The 23,164-nt window shown below is 40.4% G+C and overlaps 1 protein-coding gene across 1 annotated transcript in view; it reads left to right on the plus strand.

Moving 5' to 3' along the window:
* FRMD7 (FERM domain containing 7) overlaps positions 1 to 23,164 on the plus strand; it is a 39,198-nt gene that overhangs the window by 7,426 nt on the left and 8,608 nt on the right. The window contains exons 2-5 of the mRNA XM_036305737.1: positions 8,717 to 8,821; positions 9,782 to 9,824; positions 13,871 to 13,949; positions 16,916 to 17,013. Coding sequence (XP_036161630.1) covers positions 8,717 to 8,821; positions 9,782 to 9,824; positions 13,871 to 13,949; positions 16,916 to 17,013 — 325 coding nt within the window. The remainder of the gene's footprint in view (positions 1 to 8,716; positions 8,822 to 9,781; positions 9,825 to 13,870; positions 13,950 to 16,915; positions 17,014 to 23,164) is intronic.

Raw genomic sequence — 23,164 nt, forward strand, 5'->3', positions numbered from 1 at the left:
TTTTTGATTTTGTTTATTTGAGTCCTCCCTCTTTGAATCTTGGTGAGTCTGACTAGAGGTTCATCAATCTTGTTTATCTTTTCAAAGAACCAGCTCATGGTTTTATTGATCTGTTGTATTATTGTTTTTTATCTCTATGCCATTTATTTCCATTCTGATCTTTATTACTTCCTTCCTTCTGCTCACTCTGGGCTTTTCTTGTTGCTCTCTTTCTTTAAGTTGTAGAGTTAGATAATTCATTACCAGTTTTTCTTGTGTTTTTTCTTTGTTTGTTTGTTTTTTGTTTTTTGAGGTAGGTCTGTAATGCTATGAACTCCCCTCTCAGGACTGCTTTCACTGTGTCCCATGTATTTTGGATTGTTGTGTTTTCATTGTTATTTGTTACCAGGCTGCTTTTTATTTCTTCTTTGATCTCCTTGGTAACCCAATCATTGTTTAATAACATGCTATTTAGCCTCCAAGTGTTTGAATTTTTTGATTGTTTTTATTGTAGTTGATTTCTAACATTATACCATTGTAATCTGAGAATATCCTTAATATGATTTCAGTCTTCTTGAATTTGAAGAGATGTTTCCTGTGCCCCAATATGTGGTCTTTATTTGAAAATGTTCTATATGCACTTGAGAAGAATGTATATTCTGTAGCTATGGGGTAAAATGTTCTGAAGATGTCAATTAAGTCCACCTGATCTAGTGAGTCATTTAGAATTGCTGTTTCTTTGTTGATTTTTGGTCTAGAGCAGTGGTCGGCAAACTGTGGCTCCACAAACCGTGGCTCGTGAGCCACATGCAGCTCTTTGACCCCTTGAGTGTGGCTCTTCCACAAAATATCAGCTCTTCCACAAAATACCGACTTCTGTGCATGGGCCACGAAGTTTCAATCGCACTGTACGTGCACACCTGCACATGGTATTTTGTAGAAGAGCCACACTCAAGGGGCCAAAGAGCTGCATGTAGCTTGTGAGCCATGGTTTGTTGACCACGGGTCTAGAGGATTTATCCAGTGATGTCAATGGGGTGTTAAAGTCCCCTACTAGGATTGTATTGCTGTTGATCTCTCTCTTGATATCTTCCAGAAGTTTTTTTTTTTTTAATGTATTTAGGTGCTCCTACATTGAGTGCATATATGCTTATCAGAGTTATATCCTCTTGTGTCAATCCCTTTAGTATTATGAAGTGGCCTTTTTTATCTTTTGTATGGCCTTCACTTTGAGGTCTATGTTGTCAGATATAAGTATTGATACCCCAGGTTTGTTTGTTTTTTTCATTTCAATTTGCCTGAAAATTATTTTTCCATCCCTTCACTTTCAGTCTGTGTGAGTCCCTTGTTCTGAGGTCAGTCTCTTATAGACAGCATATATATATATGGATCATGTTTTCTTTTTTTTAATATATTTTATTGATTTTTTACAGAGAGGAAGGGAGAGGGATAGAGAGTTAGAAACATCGATGAGAGAGAAACATCGATCAGCTGCCTCCTGCACACTCCCTACTGGGGATGTGCCCACAACCAAGGTACATGCCTTTGACCGGAATCGAACCTGGGACCCTTGGGTTCACAGGCTGACACTCTATCCACTGAGCCAAACCGGTAGGGCTGGATCATGTTTTCTTATTCATTCAGCCACTCAATGTCTTTTGACTGGAGCATGTAACCATTTACGTTTAAGGTTATTATTAATAGGTTCTTGTATGTAGCCATTTTTATTCTTTATGCCTATGTTCCTTCTTCACTTTCTATTTTTTTTTTTTTTTTACAACAGTCCCTTTAGCATTTCTTGCATTGCTGGCTTGGTATGATGAACTCCCTTAGATTTTTTTTTTTTTTTTTTTTTTTTTTTTTTTTTTTTTGTCTGTAATGCTCCTGAATTTTCTCTTCAATTTTGAAGGGGATAGAGTATCCCTTGCTGGGTATAGTATTCTTGGATTCAGTACCTTGATTTGCATCACTTTGTATACTTCATTCCATTCCCTTCTGGCCTGATGTGTTTCCATTGAGAAATCATTTGATAATCTAATGGGTGATCCCTTATAAATAACTCTCTGTTTCTCTCTTCCAGCCTTTAAGATTCTCTCTTTGTCATTAACGTTTGCCATTGTAATTATGACATGTCTTGGTGTGGGTCTTTTCAGGTTCATCTTGTTTGGGACGCTCTGTGCTTGTGTGACTTTCTTCTTCCCCAAATCAGGGAAATTTTCTGTCATAATTTTTCAAATAGGTTTTATAATCCTTGCACCTCCTGCTTTCTAATTTTTTTCTCCAATTGCTGTTCAGATTGGGTGGGTTTTTTTTGTTTTTTGTTTTGCCTGTCTTCTAACTCACTATTTTGGTCCTCTGCTTCTTCTAGTCTACTGTTCAAACCTTCTATTTTGTGTTTTTATTGTAGCTGTATCATTCTTCATTTCCCCTTGATTTTTATTTATTTATTTTTATTGTTTAAAGTATTACAAATAGTAGTACATATATCTCCTTTTTCCCCCAATTGGCCTTCCCCCAGCCTCCCCTACAACAAGGTCCATGCCATCACCCCCTTCCCAGTGTCTTGTGTCCATTGGTTATGCTTATATGCATACATGCAAGTCCTTTGGTTGATCTGTTACCTCTCCCTGCCCCCCATCCCTCCCCAGCCTTCCCACTGTCATTTGACAGTCTGTTTTATGCTTCTCTGCCTCTGTATCTATTTTTGTTCATCAGTTTATAATGTTCTTTATTATCCATAAATGAGTGAGATCATGTGGTATTTACTTTCACTGACTGGCTTATTTCACTTAGCATAATGCTTTCCAGTTTCATCCATGCTGCTGTAAATGGTAAGAATTCCTTCTTTTTTATAGCAACATAGTATTCCATTGTGTAAATGTACTACTGTTTTCTAATCCACTCATCTGCTGATGGGTACTTAGGCTGTTTCCAAATCTTAGCTATTGTAAATTGTGCTGCTATGAACATAGGGGTGCATATATCCTTTCTGATTGGTGTTTCTGTTTTCTTGGGATATATTCCTAGAAATGGTATTACTGGGTCAAATGGCAGTTCCATTTTTAATTTTTTGAGGAAACTCCATACTATTTTCCACAGTGGCTGCACCAGTCTGCATTCCCACCAGCAGTGAAGGAGGGTTCTTTTTTCTCCACATTCTCTCCAGCACTTGTCATTTCATTTCCCCTTGATTCTTACCTAAGTTGTTGATTTTCTCATCCCACCAGTTTAGAAATTGTATGACCCTTACTCTGAATTCTTTTTCTGACATATTGCATGCCTCTGTTTCATTTAGTTTCTCTCCTGATGACCCCTTCCTTTTCTTTCCTTTTGGGGTTTCTTTGTCTTCCCATTTTTGCTGTCTTTTTTTTTGGCCCTGGGCTCCCTGCTTGGGGTCTGAGGTGTTGCAGCCCTTAGCGGTTCAATTACCTGGCTAGACTGGAGCCTGGGTGTGCCTTGAGTTTTACACCTTTATTGTCTCTGCTCTGAGTTGTACCCCCTTCTCCCCCAGTTCTGGTCCCTTACTAGTCCACTTCAGAATCTTGGAGTCAGTGGGGGCACATGTACAATTCCTTTGGTTTGTAATTCCCTGTGAGGTCTCAGAGCCCTCTGGCATACAATTCACTGTGAAGCCCCAGCACCCAAGGCAGGATGGCACCCTAGGTCCCTCTGGCAGCACACATCCAACATGGTCCCATGACCTGTGGCTGGGCTTACTAGGTCCCACCAGCAGCTCTGACTTGGTCAAGGGGTAGGGCATGCACTAGGTGACAGCTCTGTCTGTGTGGTGGGTGGAGGGAGGTGGAGCTTGCACTAGCCCGAAGGCTCTGACCAAGCTAGGGGGCGGAGCCTGTGGCCTGCTTGGCAGTAGGGGCCCCCAGTCCGAGTCTCACCAAGGGGTCCAGTTGCCAAGTCGCATAGGGCCTATGGCTGAACCAGTGTGGTTGTAAGGAGGGGTGCACTCCAAGACTCACCAAAGTGTCTAGTTGCCAAGTCTCACAGGGCCTGTGGTGAAGCTGCAGGCTTGGCAGGAGGGTCCCACACTCCAAGACTCATAGATGGGTCCAGGCACGGAGTTGCCTGGGGCCTGTGTCTGAAGCGGCGGGCTTGGTGGGAGGGAAGCACACTCCAGTGCTCACGGGAGCCTGCAGCTGGGGAGGCTGGAGTCCCAGGGTCTGTGGGTTTGCAGATGAGGTAGCAGGTCTTTGGCCAGAGTTGCTGAAGGGTCCAGGATGGTGTCTGAGGCCAGTCTGGGTGTAGATGAGGCTGGGCTCCTAGTCACAGCAGCTTTACCCTTCAAGATGGCGTGGTTTCTGTGCCAGAGCCAGCCACCCAGGAGTGCTTACAGTGGTAGCAGGGGCTCTCCATTTAGGAGAGCCTGGTCTGCCATCCCCAGAGACTCTTGTGGGATCTAACTGTCACACACACACACACACACACACACACACACCACAAGTCTACATAGTCCCCTTTTGCTCCCTCCCTCACTCATACTCTCCCCCTCACTGCCATCCTGCCAGCTGCCATCTTCAAATCCTCCCATCAGCCAATGTTTTAGAGGGGTAATGGAATGCATTATCTGCGCTTTGTTGAGCAGAAATTGGTTAAGATGTTACAGAGAACTGGAATAAATCAAGCAATGCTCAGAGAGTTTGGAATTACACTTTACTCACCGCTGTGGGCTTAGAGAAAATGAATTCAAATTCTAAGCCAAGCTACAAGCAGAACTTCCCTTTTTATGAAAGAGCCAGCCCTATGTGTGCTTAGTGGTTATCTCTCTGGTGGCCTTGAAAACTACACAGTTCTATCCAATTAAAAAATGCACCTGGCATGGCATTGAGAGTATGGGGGTATCTAGTCTCTGGCCTACAAGGTCAGACAGCTAAGTTTATCTTCCTCATTATTCAAGCAGGCTAAAGCAGGCTAGAAAGCAAAGTTATTTTTTTTTTTAGAATAAGAGGCCGTCTGAAGAATAGCAGAGGATTCCAAACAGTAGTTTTACAAAATAGGGGTTAACTTTCTCAAAGAGAGTTTTTACATCCTTGCTCATTTAAAAAAATAAATCTAGATATGTACAGAATAAGAAGTTAAAGTTCCCTTTAACCTATCCCCTCTGCAGGGAAAATGCTCTTAACATTTGGAATGTATCAGTCCAGACTCTTCTATGCATTTATCTTTACATGTGCATGCCTTAAGTTATATGATTTACCAGGCACTGTACTAAGACGTTGATGTGAATTATCTTGTTTAATCCTTACAACACCTTTATGAGAATACTACTGTTATTTTCATTCTATAGATTCATAAACCTAGGCTCAGAAAGGTTCAGTAAATTTCTCTAGGCCACATAGTGACTAATTTATTCTTCCTCCTGTGAGAACTGTCTTAATTAATGTATATTAATCAAGTTTAATGTTTGGATCCATTACTTTCTTTTTAAAAGTATGTTTTTATTGATTGTTAGAAAGAGACAAAGGGAGAGGCAGAAAGAGAGAGAGAGAGAAACATTTATGGAATAGAAACATTGGTCAGCTGCCTCCTGCACATGCCTTACTGGGGATTGAGCCTGAAACCGGGCATGTGCCCTGACTGGGAATTGAACTGGCAACCTCTTAGTGCATGGGATGATGCTCAACCAACTAAACCACAAGGGCCAGGGCCCATTCATTTCTTCAGTAAACATTTATTGAGAATGGCCATTCTTGGCCAGGTACTGAACATAAAGCCATGTATTCAAACGCATGGTTTCTGTCTTAAGGTGTCTGAAAAAGGTGGGTGAATCTGTGACCTAAAAGATTCCCCCCAATCTTAGTAAATAGATAGAGCAGGATTATAATTCAGGTTTTTAAAAACAATTGCTTTATATGATTCCTCTAAGTGCACAGACATTTTGGTAGATTGTTGTTTGTTTGTTTTTTGTTTTGTTTTTTAATTTTTTTTAGAGGTGGTCAACTTGTATATTATTGTTTTCATGAGAAGATAAGTTTGGAGCTCCCAGAAATCAGTGTCCAATTGTGAAGACCCAGTTTCTAAATTGCAGACCATAAATACACATTGTGAAACGTTTTATATATATAACGCTCTACTATAATCCAAGGATGATTGAGATATGATGGGATGCAAGCTTGGAGTTCTAATTCCCTAAGTGGGAGGACTGTGGTAAAGAGTTTAGATCCACTAAGGAGCTTGATTAAAATATCGAAAAGTGGTAGCTTAAACAAGAATAAACAATTGAAAAGCGAATCAGAAGTCCAGAAAAGAGAAAATAAGAAAGTTGTATATAAAGAGATATTATGAGGAAAAGAATCATAACATAAAAATTGAGGAATTGGATCATAATGTTTGAAAAAATTTAAAGGCTACATGTTGAGACAGAACCAAGACCTTACCTATTATGCAACACATTCCACAATGCTGACCAATTTCAACATACACTATGGAGGACTAAAGGGAAATGTCTCTCCCCAAGATGGGGGTGGAGAAATTGAGCCACATGAGTGTCTGACCTTCAAATGCATAAATGCCAAAGGCATTTAAAGCCAGTTGGCAACATGTACTGGGATGGAAGAATCAGGGGATTATTCTTATAAACATATTATGGGATCTTACATAAGGGAGCAAAAAGGAAGCCTTGATTGGAAACCTTACAAGAATGGCTATATATTCTTTGTGACTGCTGAAACATTTACATGTACAAACACATGGAATGTGGTGGCTATGATGGAGAGGATTAAGCACCAGGATGGGGAAAAAAAATAATAAAAAATGAGGAAGAAAGTGAAAAATGTTGAATTTCTTAAATTGTTTGCAAAGAAACTGGAACCTGTGACGGAATTTAGTTCACATGACTGAAGTGTTTCTTTGGTGTAAGAAAAAATATTGCTGTCATATCTGTCTTTAGAAAAAAATTTTAATAAGAAAAATTTTGTGGTAGTTCCTTGCCTGGAGGACTTTAAAAATAGAAGTGATTTCATCTGTCTGGAATGGTCTGTGTCAGCACTTGCCCTAGGCAAAAACTTCCCCTCCCTCCTCCCTACCAGACGACCCCTCCCCACTGCCCCTTTCCATGCCCTACAACTTCTGCCATGACACCTTTTTCCTGGACCATAGTTCTAATGTGACCTTCCACATAAAATCAAACCCCTTTCCTTCAGCTCACTCAAAGCGCTAGGGATGCAGTAGGTTTCACCCTTTGTGGCCTATTTGCATTTAAAAATATGATCCTGGTTAACCCACAGGAATACCCAGTTGGTGGAAGTTGGGACAGAATAACCAAGTGGAGAGAAGTCCAGGGGAGAGGGGAGTATTTTTGGTTGCTGGGGGAAGGGGGAGGAGTACCCCGCCTTCCTGGAAGCTATTAAATCCCAGATGTGGGCTTAGTTCAGTGTGGTACTGTCTTGAGGGAGCCAGCAGGGGGAGGAGAGAAGGTGGCTGGATTTTTGACCTCTCAAGTTTGCTGTTAATTCTATGGGTCAGTGATTTCCAACTACATTTCCCTGCACCCGGCTTTCTTTGCAGCACTCTAGCACCTTGTGACTTGGCTTTAACTAGGGATTTTCAGCATCATCTTTGTGGCTAATAGCCTGTGCCCAAATGTGCCATCACAGTCCTCCCTGCAAACATCAACCCTGGGGTTCAGCAGCCACACTCAGCTCAGAGATTTTCACAGAGAATTCTTCAAAGCTCCAGTTCTCAGAGAAGCATAAGAAATGGGCTGTTTTGTGCCCACAGTGTGTGTGGGCTTCATGAAAAACAAAACCCAAAAAGCAACAAAACAAAACATGTGGCTTTCTGTGAAAGAAATGAAAAGCTGCCAAAAGAAATCTACTCAAGGAGTTCATATGAGTAATTTGGTAAACTTCATATTGGATCAACAAACATTCAGGAGCTCCTACTATGTGCCAGGCTCTGTTAGACCTGGTGCATACCAAGAAAGAAAAAAAACAAGGTCCCTTTATGAAGGAATTCAGTCTAACAGACATCCTGTGTAAGAAATGACACATTTGAGGTAAGCAAGGGTGCTCTTGGCTCAACCTGTTGCTGATAGGTTCCAGAGAAGGCTGCCTATCCCAGGGAAATGACATCTGAGCAGAGTAGGAGTAAGCCAAACCAAAGAAAGGTGGGGAGTGTGGTCTGTGTAGAAGGAATGATATGAGCAGAAGCATGGAGGAATGAAACTACTTGACATGCGTGGGGAACGAGGAGCAGGCTGTAATTATTAGAGGAAAGTGTTGGGGGGGGGCAAGAAATGAGACTGGAGGGGCAGGTGGAGCTGCCTTAGGGAGAGAGGGCCAGCTTATGATGTTAAGGAGAATAGGTTTTATCCTGAGGGGAGTCACTGAAGGATTTTAAGCAGGTCAGATCTGCATCTTGATTAAACTGTCAATTTCAGGAAAATCATTCAAATTGCCTGTGTGATGAATTGATTAAAGAATTCTATTGAAAGGGTAGATTTTCAGGTCTAGCCATAGTTAAGTTCAAGGCTCTGTTTTTCCAAGAGGATTTATCATTAGTCTGAGACCTTTTAAGGTATACCCTTAAAACAATTTATAGATAGATGCATGGATCTACCAGTAAAACTCAACATCTTTTGGGGGTAGGGGGGGATGCAGCACTTCTAAATAGTGCTCAAGGGAAACAGTGTTTGAAGAGTCTTATCACTTCTAACATTTATGCACACTGCAGTGATATCAGGTTAGGAATGCAAATTGTGCTATGGTCTCTTTGTTTTGTTCAGCAAAAGTCATCCGGGAAGGCGCTGTTTAACCTGAGTTGCAGCCATCTAAACCTTGCTGAAAAGGAATATTTTGGACTAGAATTCTGTAGCCATTCTGGAAATAATGTAAGTTGGTTCTTCGTGTCTACAATTGCTTCTAAATGCAGTTTGCAGCTAGGTATATAAGGCTCAAACCGCTGACTGAAAATGGAAAAAAAGTTAAACCCTTGCAAAATAACTTCTCTGTTAAGTCACCTCAATTTGCCAAACACAAACTCTTCAGCCCCATGCTCCTCTTTTGTCACTCAGTGAACAGCTATCTATGCTTTCTCTATTTTGACTTTCCAGAGGTTGAACCTCAACTTCCAGAATTGACTCCTAAACTCTCTAATGCAGTGGTTCTCAACCTGTGGGTCGCAACCCCTTTGGCTGTCGAACAACCCTTTCACAGGGGTCACCTAAGACCATCCTGCATATCAGATATTTACATTGCGATTCATAACAGTAGCAACATTACAGTTATGAAGTAGCAACGAAAATAATTTTATTGTTGGGTCACAACATGAGGAACTGTATTTAAAGGGCCAGAAGGTTGAGAACCACTGCTCTAATGAGTCTTCAGGGGACTTTCCTTTCCCCTCTCTAAAGTGTTAATATTCCCAATATTCTTCCTGCTGTGTCCTCCCTGTTATCTGGCACCTTCCCAGAAAGGCTCATTATATCTGTTAAGCTGGCATTTGGGGGCTGTAGTATTCAAACATGGAGCCAAATGCCTTCATTAGTTTTTATAGCAACTAATGAGCCTTGTATATGACACCTCTGTCATCTGACAGGCAGGGGAGCAATGATTCAAATGCCAACAACAAAGAGGTTATAGATCAATTATGTTCACTGTCATTGAGAAAATACAAGGGGGCAGATTGAGTGTGGTGGAGGTACCTCAGCTCAGTCATTGTTGTTTCTATTTTTAGAAGTCTAAATAGTTTTGGTATTTATTTATTTCATGTTTACTTTTATCGGGTACCAAAAAAGAAAGATGCATTCAATGTCATGTTCTACCAGTTTTTTTCATTAATATTATTGCAGGTCTGGTTGGAACTTCTGAAGCCTATTACAAAACAAGTAAAAAGTAAGTATAGAAAATAATTTAAGGAATATAATTCCCAGCTAAAACTTAAGAATATTTCAGTAGTGCCACACTATTCCTCACATTAATATAAGGGAAGAAAATGGCTTTGATGTATTATTTTAATCCTTCATACGTCTAGTAAATTCAGCAATTTAGAAAATCATTTTAACTTTCCTTGAGATGAAGAAAATCATGCTGCTGGATCTTTGATTGAATTTGAAGAAGCCTGGTAATTATAGCACTCTGTGGATTGGCTCTGGGACTATATTTCAGGTTCTAGCATTACAAACGTTTGAGCATCCTTAATGTTAATCTGCAATGCCACTCACCTTCTGCCTGAAGATGTTTTTGTTTTATCCTGTCACAGACATTATTCATTCATTTCAGTTCATATTTGAGTGCCTACAATTATGAAATACACCTCCCCTATATATCACAATCTAGTGTGGTGGTTCTCAAATTTTAGCGTGTATTAGGATTATTTGGCGTTCTTGTTAAAATACAGATTATTGGGCCTCATTCCTGCATTTTCAACAAATTCCACTGGTGTTTCTGATGCTGGTGGATTTCAGTCAACACTTTGTGAAACATTCTTTTATACTGTCTCTTCTCTCACCTGTTCTTTCCATGCTGGTGCTTTCCATAGCTCAGTCTCTTTCCCACCGCAAAATGATAATGTCACATTATTCCAACAGCTTCTGAACTGATTCCCCCTAACTCATCATGTACACTACTCCCAAAGGGAACTATTGAAAATACCAGTCTGACCACATCACTGTTCTGCTTACAAAGCTTTCATGGCTCCATATTGCCCTTAGAATACAGTACAAACTCATTAGCATGATCCATAAAACACTGGACTCTGCCTGCATTTCTAGCTTTACTTCTGCCACTGATCACTTTGTATCATATTCCTACCCCTCCTGATTTTGGCTAAACTAACTTCATCTGTAGGCTTCTCAGATAAAATAAAGGATGCCAAACTAAGTTGGAATTTCCAATAAACAAAGGATAATTTCCTTGTATATGTATGCCCCATGCAATCACTTATCTGAAATTCAAATTTAACTGGGAATCCTGTATTTTATTTGGTAAATCTAGCAACCCTACTCAGATTTCAATTCTCAAGGAAGCTTTCCTTGACCTTCTCCAAACTCTTTTGTTCCCCTCATGTGCTTCCCCAGTACTCAGTGCTTACAACACTTGGTGGCACTGTAATTGTCTGTCTAGATGTCTGTCTCTTATACCAGAATATGAGTGCTTTATTGTCATTTTATTTCCAACTAGAGGCCCAGTGCACGAAATTGTGTGGATAGGGTCCTTAGGGCCTAGCCTCCTGCCATCAGGGCCATTTTCTCCCTGATCACCAGTGCCCAGGCTGAACGCCGCCTCAGCCACCAGGCTGTCAGGCCGTTGGGATCACCAGCTCATCCCCGGCTGCTTGGGGGCTCAGGCCTGCGGGAAAGCAGGTGCTGGTGACTTCACCTCCATGCGTGTACACTGGGCCGACCGCTGATGGAACGGCTGCCCAGTCGGGGCTGCTCATGCTGCTGCCACCACTGCCGCTGCTGCTGGGGCTTGAGGTGCTGAGGGAAGCTGCGGAGCATGTCCCAGACCTACCTGCCTCAGAGTGAGCGGCCTCGAGCGGGCGGCATACATCAAGGGCAGGCCCAGCGCACATGCATGGAAGTGAATTCACTGGTGCCTGCTTTCCCTCAGGCCTGAGCCCCCAAGCAGCTGTGGATGAGCTGGTGATTCCAACGGCCTGACAGCCAGCCTGGTCCTCCCGCCACCCATCCCGATTCCCCTGTTCACCATCGCTGATCCATCAGAGCCTGCAGGCCAGGGGCAGGGACCAAGAGGTCAGCTGTTCAAACCACTCACCAGTCCCCAGTCCTGCCCGGCCCTGCTTGTGGGCCAGGGGGGAGAGACCGAGAGGTGCTCAATGCACCTCATGGTGACCAGTCATTTGGTTGTCATGGTCATCACAGACACTGGAGATATATATATATATATATATATATATATACACACTAGAGGCCCAGTGCACAAAAATTTGTGCACTCGGGGGAAGGGGGGGGGGTCCCTCACACCAGCCTGTGCCCTCTTGCAGTCTGGGACCCCTTGGGAGATAACGACCTGCTGGCTTAGGCCTGCTCCTGGGTGGCAGAGGGCAGGCCCAATCCCTAGGTGCAGCCCCTGGTCGGGCTCAGAGCGGGCCGATTGGGGAGTTGGGGCACCTTCCCCTGTCATGCACAGAGCAGGGAAGATTGGGAGGTTGCGATGCCACCCTCAGTCACGCTCAGGGTAGGGCCGATTAGGGGGTTGGGGCACTGCCCCCTGTCACACTCAAGGCAGGGTCGATGGGGAGGTTGTGGCGCCACCCCCTGTCACGCACAGAGCAGGGCCTATCAGGGGGGTTGGGGCTCCGTACCCTGTCATGCACAGAGCAGGGTCAATCAGGGGGTTGGGGAGCTCCTCCCTGTCATGCACAGAGCAGGGCCAATAGGGGAGTTGGCACACCGCCCCCTGTCACACTCAGGGCAGGGCCAATGGGGAGGTTATGGCTCTACCCCATCACACACAGAGCAGGGCCCGTGGGGGGCAGGGGGGTTGGGGCACCGCACCTTGTCACACACAGAGCCGCAGGGCGATCAGGGGGTTGGGCGCTGCCCCCTGTCATGCTGATCCCGGTGCCGGGAGGCCTCGAGGCTCCACTGATCCCAGTGCTGGGAGGCATATTACCCTTTTACTATATAGAATAGAGGCCTGGTGCATGGGTGGGGCTGGCTGGTTTGCCCTGAAGGGTGTCCTGGATCAGGGTGGGGGTCCCCACTGGAGTGCCTGGCCAGCCTGGGTGAGGGGATGATGGCTTTTTGCAGCTGGTCACACATCCTTCAGGGTGGGGGTCCCCACTGGGGTGCCTGGCCAGTCTGGCTGAGGGGCTGAGGGCTGTTTTCAGGCTGGGACTGAAGCTCCCAACCGCTTCTTTTTTCTTTTTTTTTTCTTTTTTTTATTCTGGGCCAGCTTTAGCTCTGAGGCCTCGGCTGCTGAAAAGAGGTTTCTGGCCTTTGTTTACCATCTGTATTTGATACAATGTTGCGGTCCGGCTGGCTGAAGCTCCGCTGAGTAAAGCAGGTTTCTGGGTTTTTTTTAGCTTCTTTATTCGCAACATAGTTGCTTAGATTTGCAGCTGAGAGGCCGGCAAGTCAGGCGGGGAACGTTGGAGTTCTCCGTCACTGAAGCAAGCAAGCCTCATGTTTGCTTTAAGCTGCCTGGCTGCCGGCCGCCATCTTGGCTGCCAGTTAATTTGCATATCTCGGCCCTACTCTGTGAGTGACAGGGGGATTAGCCAATGGGAAGGGTAGCGGTCGTACGCTAATTACCACGTTTCTCTTTTATTAGTATATATATATATATATATACTAGTACAGTGCTTGGCTTAAAAAAAACACTCACAAATATTTGCTGAATTATGCTAAATTCTGCAAGCTGCAGAGTTACTGATTTTCAATGAAAGTAGGAATGAAGGCAAGTAAATATGTTTTAATGTAGATTTTAAGATACATAGAGGCATCAGACCATACTTCTTCTGGTTCCCTTTATGAGATCCTTCAACCAGGTGATACTCACCTGCTTTAAAGCAGGGTACTTCTCTCAACCAGGAATGCAGAATTCAAAGAAGCAAGTGGGACATTTTTCAAAATGAGGCACTTCTTAAGAGAGGACACAGTAGGCCCCTAAGAGGCACATCTTTAGGAAAAGAAACTCAAAGGGAAGGAGGGTAGGAAGAGGGTCAGGAGAACATTCTTAATTGCTATTCACATAGAGGCACAATAGAGAAATAGCAGCATCTTACAAATGTGAAAAATTAAATGTCTGTGAGGGAGTGATGGGGAGAGGAGGGAAGATAGAGGGGAATATATATATATATATATATATATATATATATATATATATATATATATGTATATATATATATGTAAACACTTATAACTGTTGTGATGGACATGTAAATAAAACTTATGGAGATATTGTGTTTTAAGATCCTAAGGAGGTTGTTTTCAAATTTACGGTGAAATTTTTCCCAGTGGACCCTGGACATCTACAAGAAGAGCTTACAAGGTTAGTACTTACCTGTGTGTCTGCTGTATGATGTTACTTAAGAATTATTATTCTCCATTTACCAGGGAATGGGCTTATTGTCTTTGGATGGCTTGGCTCTCAATGTCACTCTCTGGAAGATGGTGAGGAGCTGGAGAGAAGAAGGGCTTGGCTAGTACCCAAAATGTTATTCTTCCAAAGTGTGGGGACTTCACAGAGAAGGGGGGTGTTCTAGAGGTGGTAGCTAGCATGGGTGCCCACTTGCGGGTTATGCCATTAACTGCTGCAACAGAGTGCTTGCCTTCATTGCATCTGTGCTCAAATCAGAAGGCAGCTTGACAGCACAAGTGTAATGCCAGCTGATTTCATGGATATTAAAAAGTGTGTGTGTGTGTGTGTGTGTGTGTGTGTGTGTGTGTCCCATAGGTAGAAAATGATGATATATACTTATAAAAAATTTAAAACGTAAAAAGTATACATTTTTATAAATTATTTATAATGTTTAATATACATTATTGGCAATTTTATTATAATTATTTAATAATTAAATATTATTAAAATTTTACTATAATTCACTTATAATTTATAATGATAAATTTTTAAACTTTATAAAAGTAAAATATTTTTACTTATAAAATTAAAAAGTTAAAACGTATAAAACATTTTATTTGTTTGTTTATTTATTTTTTATTTATTTATTTCCTCACCCAAGAACATTATCATTGAATTTTAGGAGGAGGAGAAGGGAGAGAAGGAGAGAAAGGGAAGGAGAAATATCAATATGAGAGAGAAGTATTGATCAGTTGCCTCCTGACAGCTCCCAACTGGGGCGAGGGATTGAACCTGCAACCTAGGCATGTGCCCTGACTTGGAAATGAACCCAACCCAGTCCTACTGACTGAGCCACCCGGCCCAGGGCTAAAACATTTTAAAAAGTGCAGTACTTATTTAAAATTATAATGTAAATCTACTTCTTCAAAGATACATTTTCAACATAACACTTCCCAAAACCTTACTCTGCTTTCCAGACCTTAGACTTCTACATGTAGAAGTGATATAACTGATATTTGAGATAATCTAGTCCAGTCCTCTTTGTTTACAGATGAGGAACAGGTCCTGGGAGCTAGAGTGACTTAGTTGGCAGTTATTCTCCCTGAATTCTCTGTTTCACCCCTTTTATACAGGGATGCTTCTTTTATGAGGGGTCTTTGCAGAAGTCACCTTTCACAAATCAGTCTCTCTCTCTCTCTCTCTCTCTCTCTCTCTCTCTCTCTCTCTCTCTCTCTCTCTTTCTCTCTCCTAATTCTCTCCACATTTGTGAGTTGTAGGCCACTTTCCTAGATAACTTGATTTCTTGGTAACTATATTAATTTGCATTTGCCAGCCCATAACCTATTTCAGTTGAGTCTCAAATTGTGAACAGTTTTGATGGAGATAAACTTTCTCCGCCCCACCAAAAAAGAATGAGAAAATCAATGTGATGATAAATGATTCATCAGCTGTTCAGAGCAAGGATTTGGTATTTGTAGCAGACAGCTGCCTTCTTAACAGCAATGAACGTGTCAAATGACAAGAAGTTTCATTTTTTTTCTTGCTAGGAGCAAAATGAAATTCACTTTCCCTTTAGCAATTGAGGCTGATGGTTGTATTTACATCTATATTTGAAATCAGGCAGTGACAAAAGTTAGAATTCCTTTATTTTATCCTCATTGGTCCATCTAAGAATACTTAACTATAAATGACTTGATAAGGATGCTTTGTTTAGGTCCAATACATAAGTTTCTGACACTTGTGTGCAAATAATAATTTCTAATCAAATCATCTCTAACTCATTTGGGGAGCACACAGTAGGAAAGATTATAATATCAAATGCTTTTGTAAATTGAATAATTACCTGCTAATTTACTTGTATGTTTTCTAATCGGAGTTGTCATCTATCACCTGAAATTAATTTTGATTCTCCACATTGCCTTCAAGGCTTAATTGGTTTTAAATAAAAGTCCAGGCAGAACTTTATATAAATAAAGGGAAATGCCCACAGCAGATACAATAAATGTTTTAATGTATAAAATAAAATATTGGAACCAATTTTGGACTATGAGATAAAGCAATCAGTGGTAGAATCTTAATTATATACATCTTTTCAAAAGTTGATTCTCCTTTGATAATGGCTTAAAAGTGTGAGACAAATGCTATCTGTTTGGCAAAGCTCTGGGTACCAACCAGCACTTTATGGGTCCCCGATGATCTGTTGGTGGAAAAAGGGCAGTTTGTCTTCCTTCCATTCGGTATATAGTAATTCCATACCTGCTCTGTGCAGAGTGCTACCTTGGCTGTGGTGACACAGAGAAGGTGATCCAGCCCAGCACTCTGCACAGAGCAAAAGAGTGGTCTCAAGTCTTTGATTTCTGAAACATGATCTTTAGAATAGGAGGAGGCCTAAATTCAGTGGCAAATCTGAGTTCTGGCCACAAAACTCAGTTTCACTATCTTTGGGTGATTTAACCTTGCCCATATCACCTAGTCTCTGTCTTCTCATAATTGTGAAATGGGGTGATTGCCCTGCCAACCGCTTAAATAGTTTTGATAGTGAGTGCTTGATTGTATTTTGTAAACAGAGCAGTACTGGCTTCCTGAGCAGGCTGATTCTTGCTGAATTTCCCTTTCTCTCTGGCTGGGTATGTGGCTTTGCTACGTGGCAGAAACCACCAGAGGATGATTGGCCAACTCCTTCAAGTTGGCAGGAGGATTTGGCTAGGGTGATTCCTAATGGCTGTTAGTCCTGCCAAAGTGCTGGATCAACCAAGTTGTGGTCTAGTACTGGTTTGGGGCTGAAGCAAAGCCTGTGCATTATTCACCACCCTCAAAAACATCCTACTGACTGGGGGTGCCGTTTCATTCTTGAAACATTTTGGATCTGGGAGAAGGGATATGCTTCTTTTTTGTTTGTTTCTTTCTCAAGAGATTTCCCCCCAACTTCCTTGCAGGTATCTTTTTACTCTTCAAATAAAGAAGGATTTGGCTCTAGGAAGGCTTCCATGCAGTGACAACTGTACAGCGTTGATGGTATCTCACATCTTACAATGTAAGTAGCAAATGTTGGCTTTGAGGCATATCAACCAGGCAGAGAACCAAGCAAAGGAGCTGAGCACCCTCAGCCTGCCCACCATTATGTTAGGAGAGAAAGCCTAGATAAAATATATGAAAACAGCATGATCCAGTAGAAAGAGGCTGTCATTGTAGTCATGGAAATTTAGATTCAAATACTGTCTCTACTACATTGTAACTGTTGTATGTAGCCTTGGGTAAAGTCCTCTCACCTGACTATGCCTGAGATTCTTAGAGTTTAAAATAGTGACAAAATTATGTTGTCACAAAGTGGTTGTGTTTATGTAGATTAAAAGTAAAGGCTGATTTTCTTCTGTCTGGGTCTAACTTTCCCCTCCCACTGCCTGGGGCTTACTGTCCAGGAACTGGTTTGGACTAATCCAGGCATGGACTTTGCCAGGCAGGCCCCACTCTCTCTGCTTGCCCCAGGATACATTTCTGCTATGTGCTTTCTGTGGCACATTGTCAGGTCTGATGTGATTTCTGTGTTGCTCTGTATCATGATTACAGAGAACAAAGCACAGAGTATATCAGGTAGAGAGAGGCTAAAAAGGAAAAAGGCCCCAGGCATGTTAGAGCTCTCCATCCACTAGCAGCTAAGTAGTTGGATTAGGCTGAATAATGAAGGCAGGGAGAAAGAGCCTGGGAAACAGTGAGGGGCATGCTTGGGAGTGGGTGAATCTGGGCAGACCAGGCTGCTCAGAATAGGAGGAGGGCAGGGTTGAGGCAACTAGAGATAGCATTTCTTCTTCTAGGGCTGGATGTGCTTTCTCTTTGAGAGAGGCCTTCCAAGAATAGTCTGTTCCTTACCATTCCTGCAGGATCATACATTCATTTTTTGTTTGTTTCAGAAGTTCATCTGTTTGCCTCTATCCCTTACATCATGACAGTCCATAATGGGTAGATTTCTGTTCTCACTGGGAACTTCAAAATGAAGTGCTTGGATAGGGACAGTTTCTGAATCAGTATTTATCAGTCAGTGACTTCTGACTGGGATAGGTAATGACAGCCCCAGGATCTCAGGAAGGCAGTGAGCAGTGAGGGCAATAGTAATCAGGGAAGGCTTATAGAGGACGTGGCTTTTGTGCTGGTTCTTAAAGGGACACATAGGTATTGGATAGGTAGTAATAGGAAGAGGAAAGAGCATGGAAAAAATGGTAGTAGGACAAGAAGTCATGTATATAGAGGATGCAACTCAAGTAAAGCTCAAGCATAGGGCCTGTTTAGGAGAGGTGGCAGAAAAGGCCTTGAATGTCAAGGACACTAACAGTATGTTCACTATTGTGCTTTGCTTGGCGGGGGTCACAGGGTAAGGCAAATAGGGAAAACAATGTTGAGAGACATCCTTCTCCATTAACTATTAAGGTAGCAATCAGGGGATTGAAGCTCAGTGACAGCCTCTAATGGGGGAGCCCAGTGTCATTCTTAATGGTGCAGCATTATAGATTTGGGCATTCCCTAGTGGCCATTTCAGGCATAGCATGGAACACTTCAGCTTTTGTCAATAGATGCTGTTTCCATAGAAAAAGGCTAAAGTTTCAAGGAGTCAGCTCTTTACAATCCATCCATGTCAGACAATTTCACTGGATGCTTAGGCAGTAAGCAGAACACAACCAGATTTCTCAGTCATTTGCTAATTTATTAATTCATCCAATATTTATGTTCTACACATTCAAGAACCTCCACATTCTGACCTCATCACTTAAGTCTCTCTTACACAACTTTCTGGCTCTAGCCAGACACTCCCTCCCAAACACAATCTGTACATTTCAAACGAAGCCTCATTTTTATGAATGCCTTTATTTACTCTTCTTTGTCATTTATTCAACAAAAATTTCTTGAGTACCTACTACATGCCAGGTACTGTTAGAGGCACTGGGAACATAGCAGTAAAATAAGCAGACAATAATTCTTGCCTTTGTAGAACTCACATTTTGGCAGTGGAAGAGAATCAGACAATAACCAAAATAAGGAAATATGTTATGCATATTAAAAGGTGATAAAAATGCAGGAGAAAATAAAGTATGAAAAGGAGATGGGGAAATCTGGGGGTGGGTACTGATTTTTTCAATAAAGTGGTCAGGATAGGATTCACTATGAAGGTGACAGTTGAACAAAGAATTAAAGGAGGTGAGAGAGGAAGCCATGTAGAAACCGGGTGGAAGGAACATGCTGGAATGTTCAAGAAATATCAAGCAGACTTTGTGGCTGCCTGGAACTGAGAGAGGGAGAGAATAATCATGGGGTACTTTAAAAGCATGTTAAGACCTAGTACATGACTCTAAGATGGGAAGCCATCAAAGCATTAAAGCAGAGGAGTGAAATGATGTGAACTAGATTTTAACAAGATCATCTTGGCTGCTATGGTAAAAATAGAAACTTGTAATGAGTAGTAAATAAGCCATAGAATTCTAACACACAGTATAATTAATAGAGACCATAAATTGTACTATAATTATGTAATGTGATAATATTGCTACACCAATCATATTACAATATATAAGTATATGAAAGTAATAGCCTGTACATCTTAAATTTATGCAATGTTACATGTCAAATTTATTCAATAAAAAGGGAAAGAAAACAGAAATTTGTGAAGGAATGGTGGAAGTGGGGAAACCAGATAAGAGACTATTGCAGAAGAGAGGGATAATGGTAGCTTGGACCCGCCTGGTAACAGTGAAGGTGCTCATAACATTTGTTACCTTCTGTTACTGATGATATTTACTCATTTGTATGTCATAGATCTCTTCCTAGATTGTCATAGTCTTACACTGAGAGAAAAACAAGCAGTCTCACGTGTTCTTATGTTTCCCATAGGATCAATATAGGGTCCTACAACTCTGAATTTACAGAGTTGTGCAACCATTAGCACAATCTAGTTTTAGAACATTTCCATCATGACAGAAGAGATCTCTCATGCCAATTTTCATTCACTCATTGTTCTCATGCTCAACCTCTGCAACCACTAACTTACTTTATGTTTAAATATATTTGCCTTTTCTGGACATTTCATGTAATTGGAATGATAAAATATGCAGTCTTTTTTTATCTGTCTTTTATCATAATGTTTTTTAAATTCATGTATGTTCTAGCATGAATCACAGCAGTTTATTTCTTTCTATTGCTGAGTAGTATTTCATTTTATGGATATATCACATTTTATTTATCTATTTACCTGGTCATGGACATTTGGATTGTTTGTAGTTTAACTAATATGAATAATGTTTTGAACATTCATGTGGACACATGTTTTTATTTCTCTTGGGTAGATTCCTGGGAGTGCAATTGATTGTTTCATCTTATAGTAATTTATGATTAACATTTTAAGACACTGCCAAAATGTCCTTCAAATTATGACAATATAATCAGAAATGTATGTGGTTTCCAATTTCTCCACATCTTCTTCAGCACTTGGCGGTGTCTATTTTTTGTTATTATTGCCATTCTAGTGATATGAAGAGGTAACTCATTGTAATTATAATTATCATTTTTATTGACTAATGATGTTGAGCATCTTTACATCTGCTCATTAACAATACCTGTTTCCTTTGTTAATATGTCTATTCAAATCTTTGCCCATTTTAAAATAGATTGTCTTCTTATTGAATTTTAAAAGATTTTTATATATTCTGATTAAAATTCTTTATGATATGTAATTTTCTATTTTCTCCCAGTCTGTGGCTTGACTTTTCATTTTCTTGATGCTGTCTTTTTTAGTGGAACAGTTTTTAATTTCGATGGAATTCTACTTTCTCAATATGTTTTAATGGATCATGCTTTTGGTGTAATATCTAAGAACCATTTGCCTAACCTAAGGTCACAAAGATTTTCTCTTAAGTTTTCTTCTAGAACTTTTATAGGTTTACCTCTTAGATTTAGGTCTATGATTTATTTTGAATTATTTTTGTATGCTTACATGGTATATGTTGAGAGATAGGAATCTAACTTCATTTTTTTTTCTTTTTGCATTTGGATGTCTATTCATCCTATTTGTTGAAAAGACTATTATTATTTTTCCATTAAATTGTCTTGACAACTTTGTCAAAAACCAATTGTCAATTAAATGTAAGGGCTTATTTCTGGATTTTCAACTATGTCCCATTAATATATATGTTCTATACTGTATTATTTATATGCCCTATTCTCTTATTCATTCCTATACTATCTTATTTATTGTAGCTTTGTATTAAGCTTTGAAATGGGGATGTGTACATCCTCCAGCTTTGTTCTTTTACAAAATTGTTTTGTTATTTTGCATCCTGTGCATTTCCATGTAAATTTTAAGATCATTTGCTAATTTCTACAAAATGCTGGTGGGGATTACATTGAATTTGTGCATCAATTTTGGAAGAATTAAAATTTTTACAATGCCAAGTCTTCTAATCCATGAACCAGAAATGTCTTTCAATTTATACAGATCTCTTAGAAATTTCTCTTGGCAATGTTTTGTACTTTTTAGTATATAAATCTTATACATATTTTGTTAAATTTATTCCCAAGTATTTTATTCTTTATATATGTTATTGTAAATGACATTGTTTTCCTAGTTTCGTTTTTTGAATTGGTTGGTTGCTAGTATATGCAAATATAATGATGTTTTGTATATTGATCTTCTATTTTGCTACCTTGCTGAACTCATACATTAGTTCTAGTAGGGTATTTTTGTGTGGATTCTTTAGGATTTTCTACACACAAGACCATGTTGACAATAAGTAAAGACAGTTTTATTTCTTTATTTTCAGTACAAATATTTTCTATTTCTTCTTGTTGCCTGATTGCACTGACTAGATCCACCAGTACAATGCTGGGTAGAAGTCTCAAGAGTAGACATCCTTGTCTTGTTCCTGGTCTTAAAGGAGAGCATTCATTTTCACACCATTTAGTGTAATTATAATGTTAGCTGTAGATTTTTAATTGTTAACTTATTTCAGGTTTAAGAAGCCCCCTTCTATTTCTTGTTTGTTGAACTTTTTTTAAATCATGAATTGGTGTTGGATTTTGCCCAATGCTTTTACTGCATCTATTAAAATGATAATGTATTTTTGTCCTTTATCCTTTTAACATAGTATGTTACATTAATTAATCTTCACATGTTGAACTGATCTTGCAATCTTGGGATAAATCCCCCTTGGTAAAGATGTGCAATCTTTTTACAATCTTTTTTATATGTTGCTAATCATTTTACTAATGTTTTGTTGAGGATTTTTGCCTCTGTATCCATGAGAGTTATTGATCTATGTGTAGTTTTTTTGTTTTTCTTGTGATGCCTTTGCCTGGTTTTGGTATCAGAGTAATACTGGCCTCATAGAATGAGTTAATAAGCATTCATTTATTTTTCTGGAAGAGATTGTGAAGAATTGGTATTTATATCTTTTTTGAATATTTGATATAATTACTCAGTAAGACAATATGTGCCTGATTGATTTTTAAAGAGATTTGTACATTTATCAGTTTTGGCAATAAATAAATAAAGTCATTGATTTGGTCTTTTGAAAAACTTGTTAGGGATTTTCATTGTAATGTGATTTTGAAATACACATACACATATACCTCACCTGTCTAAAAATGAGTATGCCTTCTGTCTAAAACACCATAGAAAGCCAAGACAAAAAAGAAAATAATAACTTCCTAGCACCCAATATGGGTGCCCCCATGTCCATGTATTTTATCAAATAGGAGAGCACCACAGGGTTCCATGGAAAGTCTATTTATTCTTACAATTCATAAACTGCTAACAGGTTTGAATATCTGTATTCCAATTTTTAAATGTTACAATGTGAATTTTACTTGGAAGATTAGTTTTGGGTTCCCATTTTATGGCAGATTAGAAGTCACAATTTATTTATTTATTTTTATTTTTTTAAAAATATATTTTATTGATTTTTTACAGAGAAGAAGGGAGAGGGATAGAGAGCTAGAAACATCGATGAGAGAGATCGATCAGCTGCCTCCTGCACGCCCCCCAGTGGGGATGTGCCCGCAACCAAGGTACATGCCCTTGACCGGAATCGAACCCTGGGACCCTTCAGTCTGCAGGCCGATGTTCTATCCACTGAGCCAAACTGGTTTGGCTAGAAGTCACAGTTTAGAACCAAGTGGAGACCTAACTCTTTAGGTCTGAAGCC

Source organism: Myotis myotis, unplaced genomic scaffold (assembly GCF_014108235.1).
Source record: "Myotis myotis isolate mMyoMyo1 unplaced genomic scaffold, mMyoMyo1.p scaffold_m19_p_4, whole genome shotgun sequence".
Lineage (NCBI taxonomy): Eukaryota > Metazoa > Chordata > Mammalia > Chiroptera > Vespertilionidae > Myotis > Myotis myotis.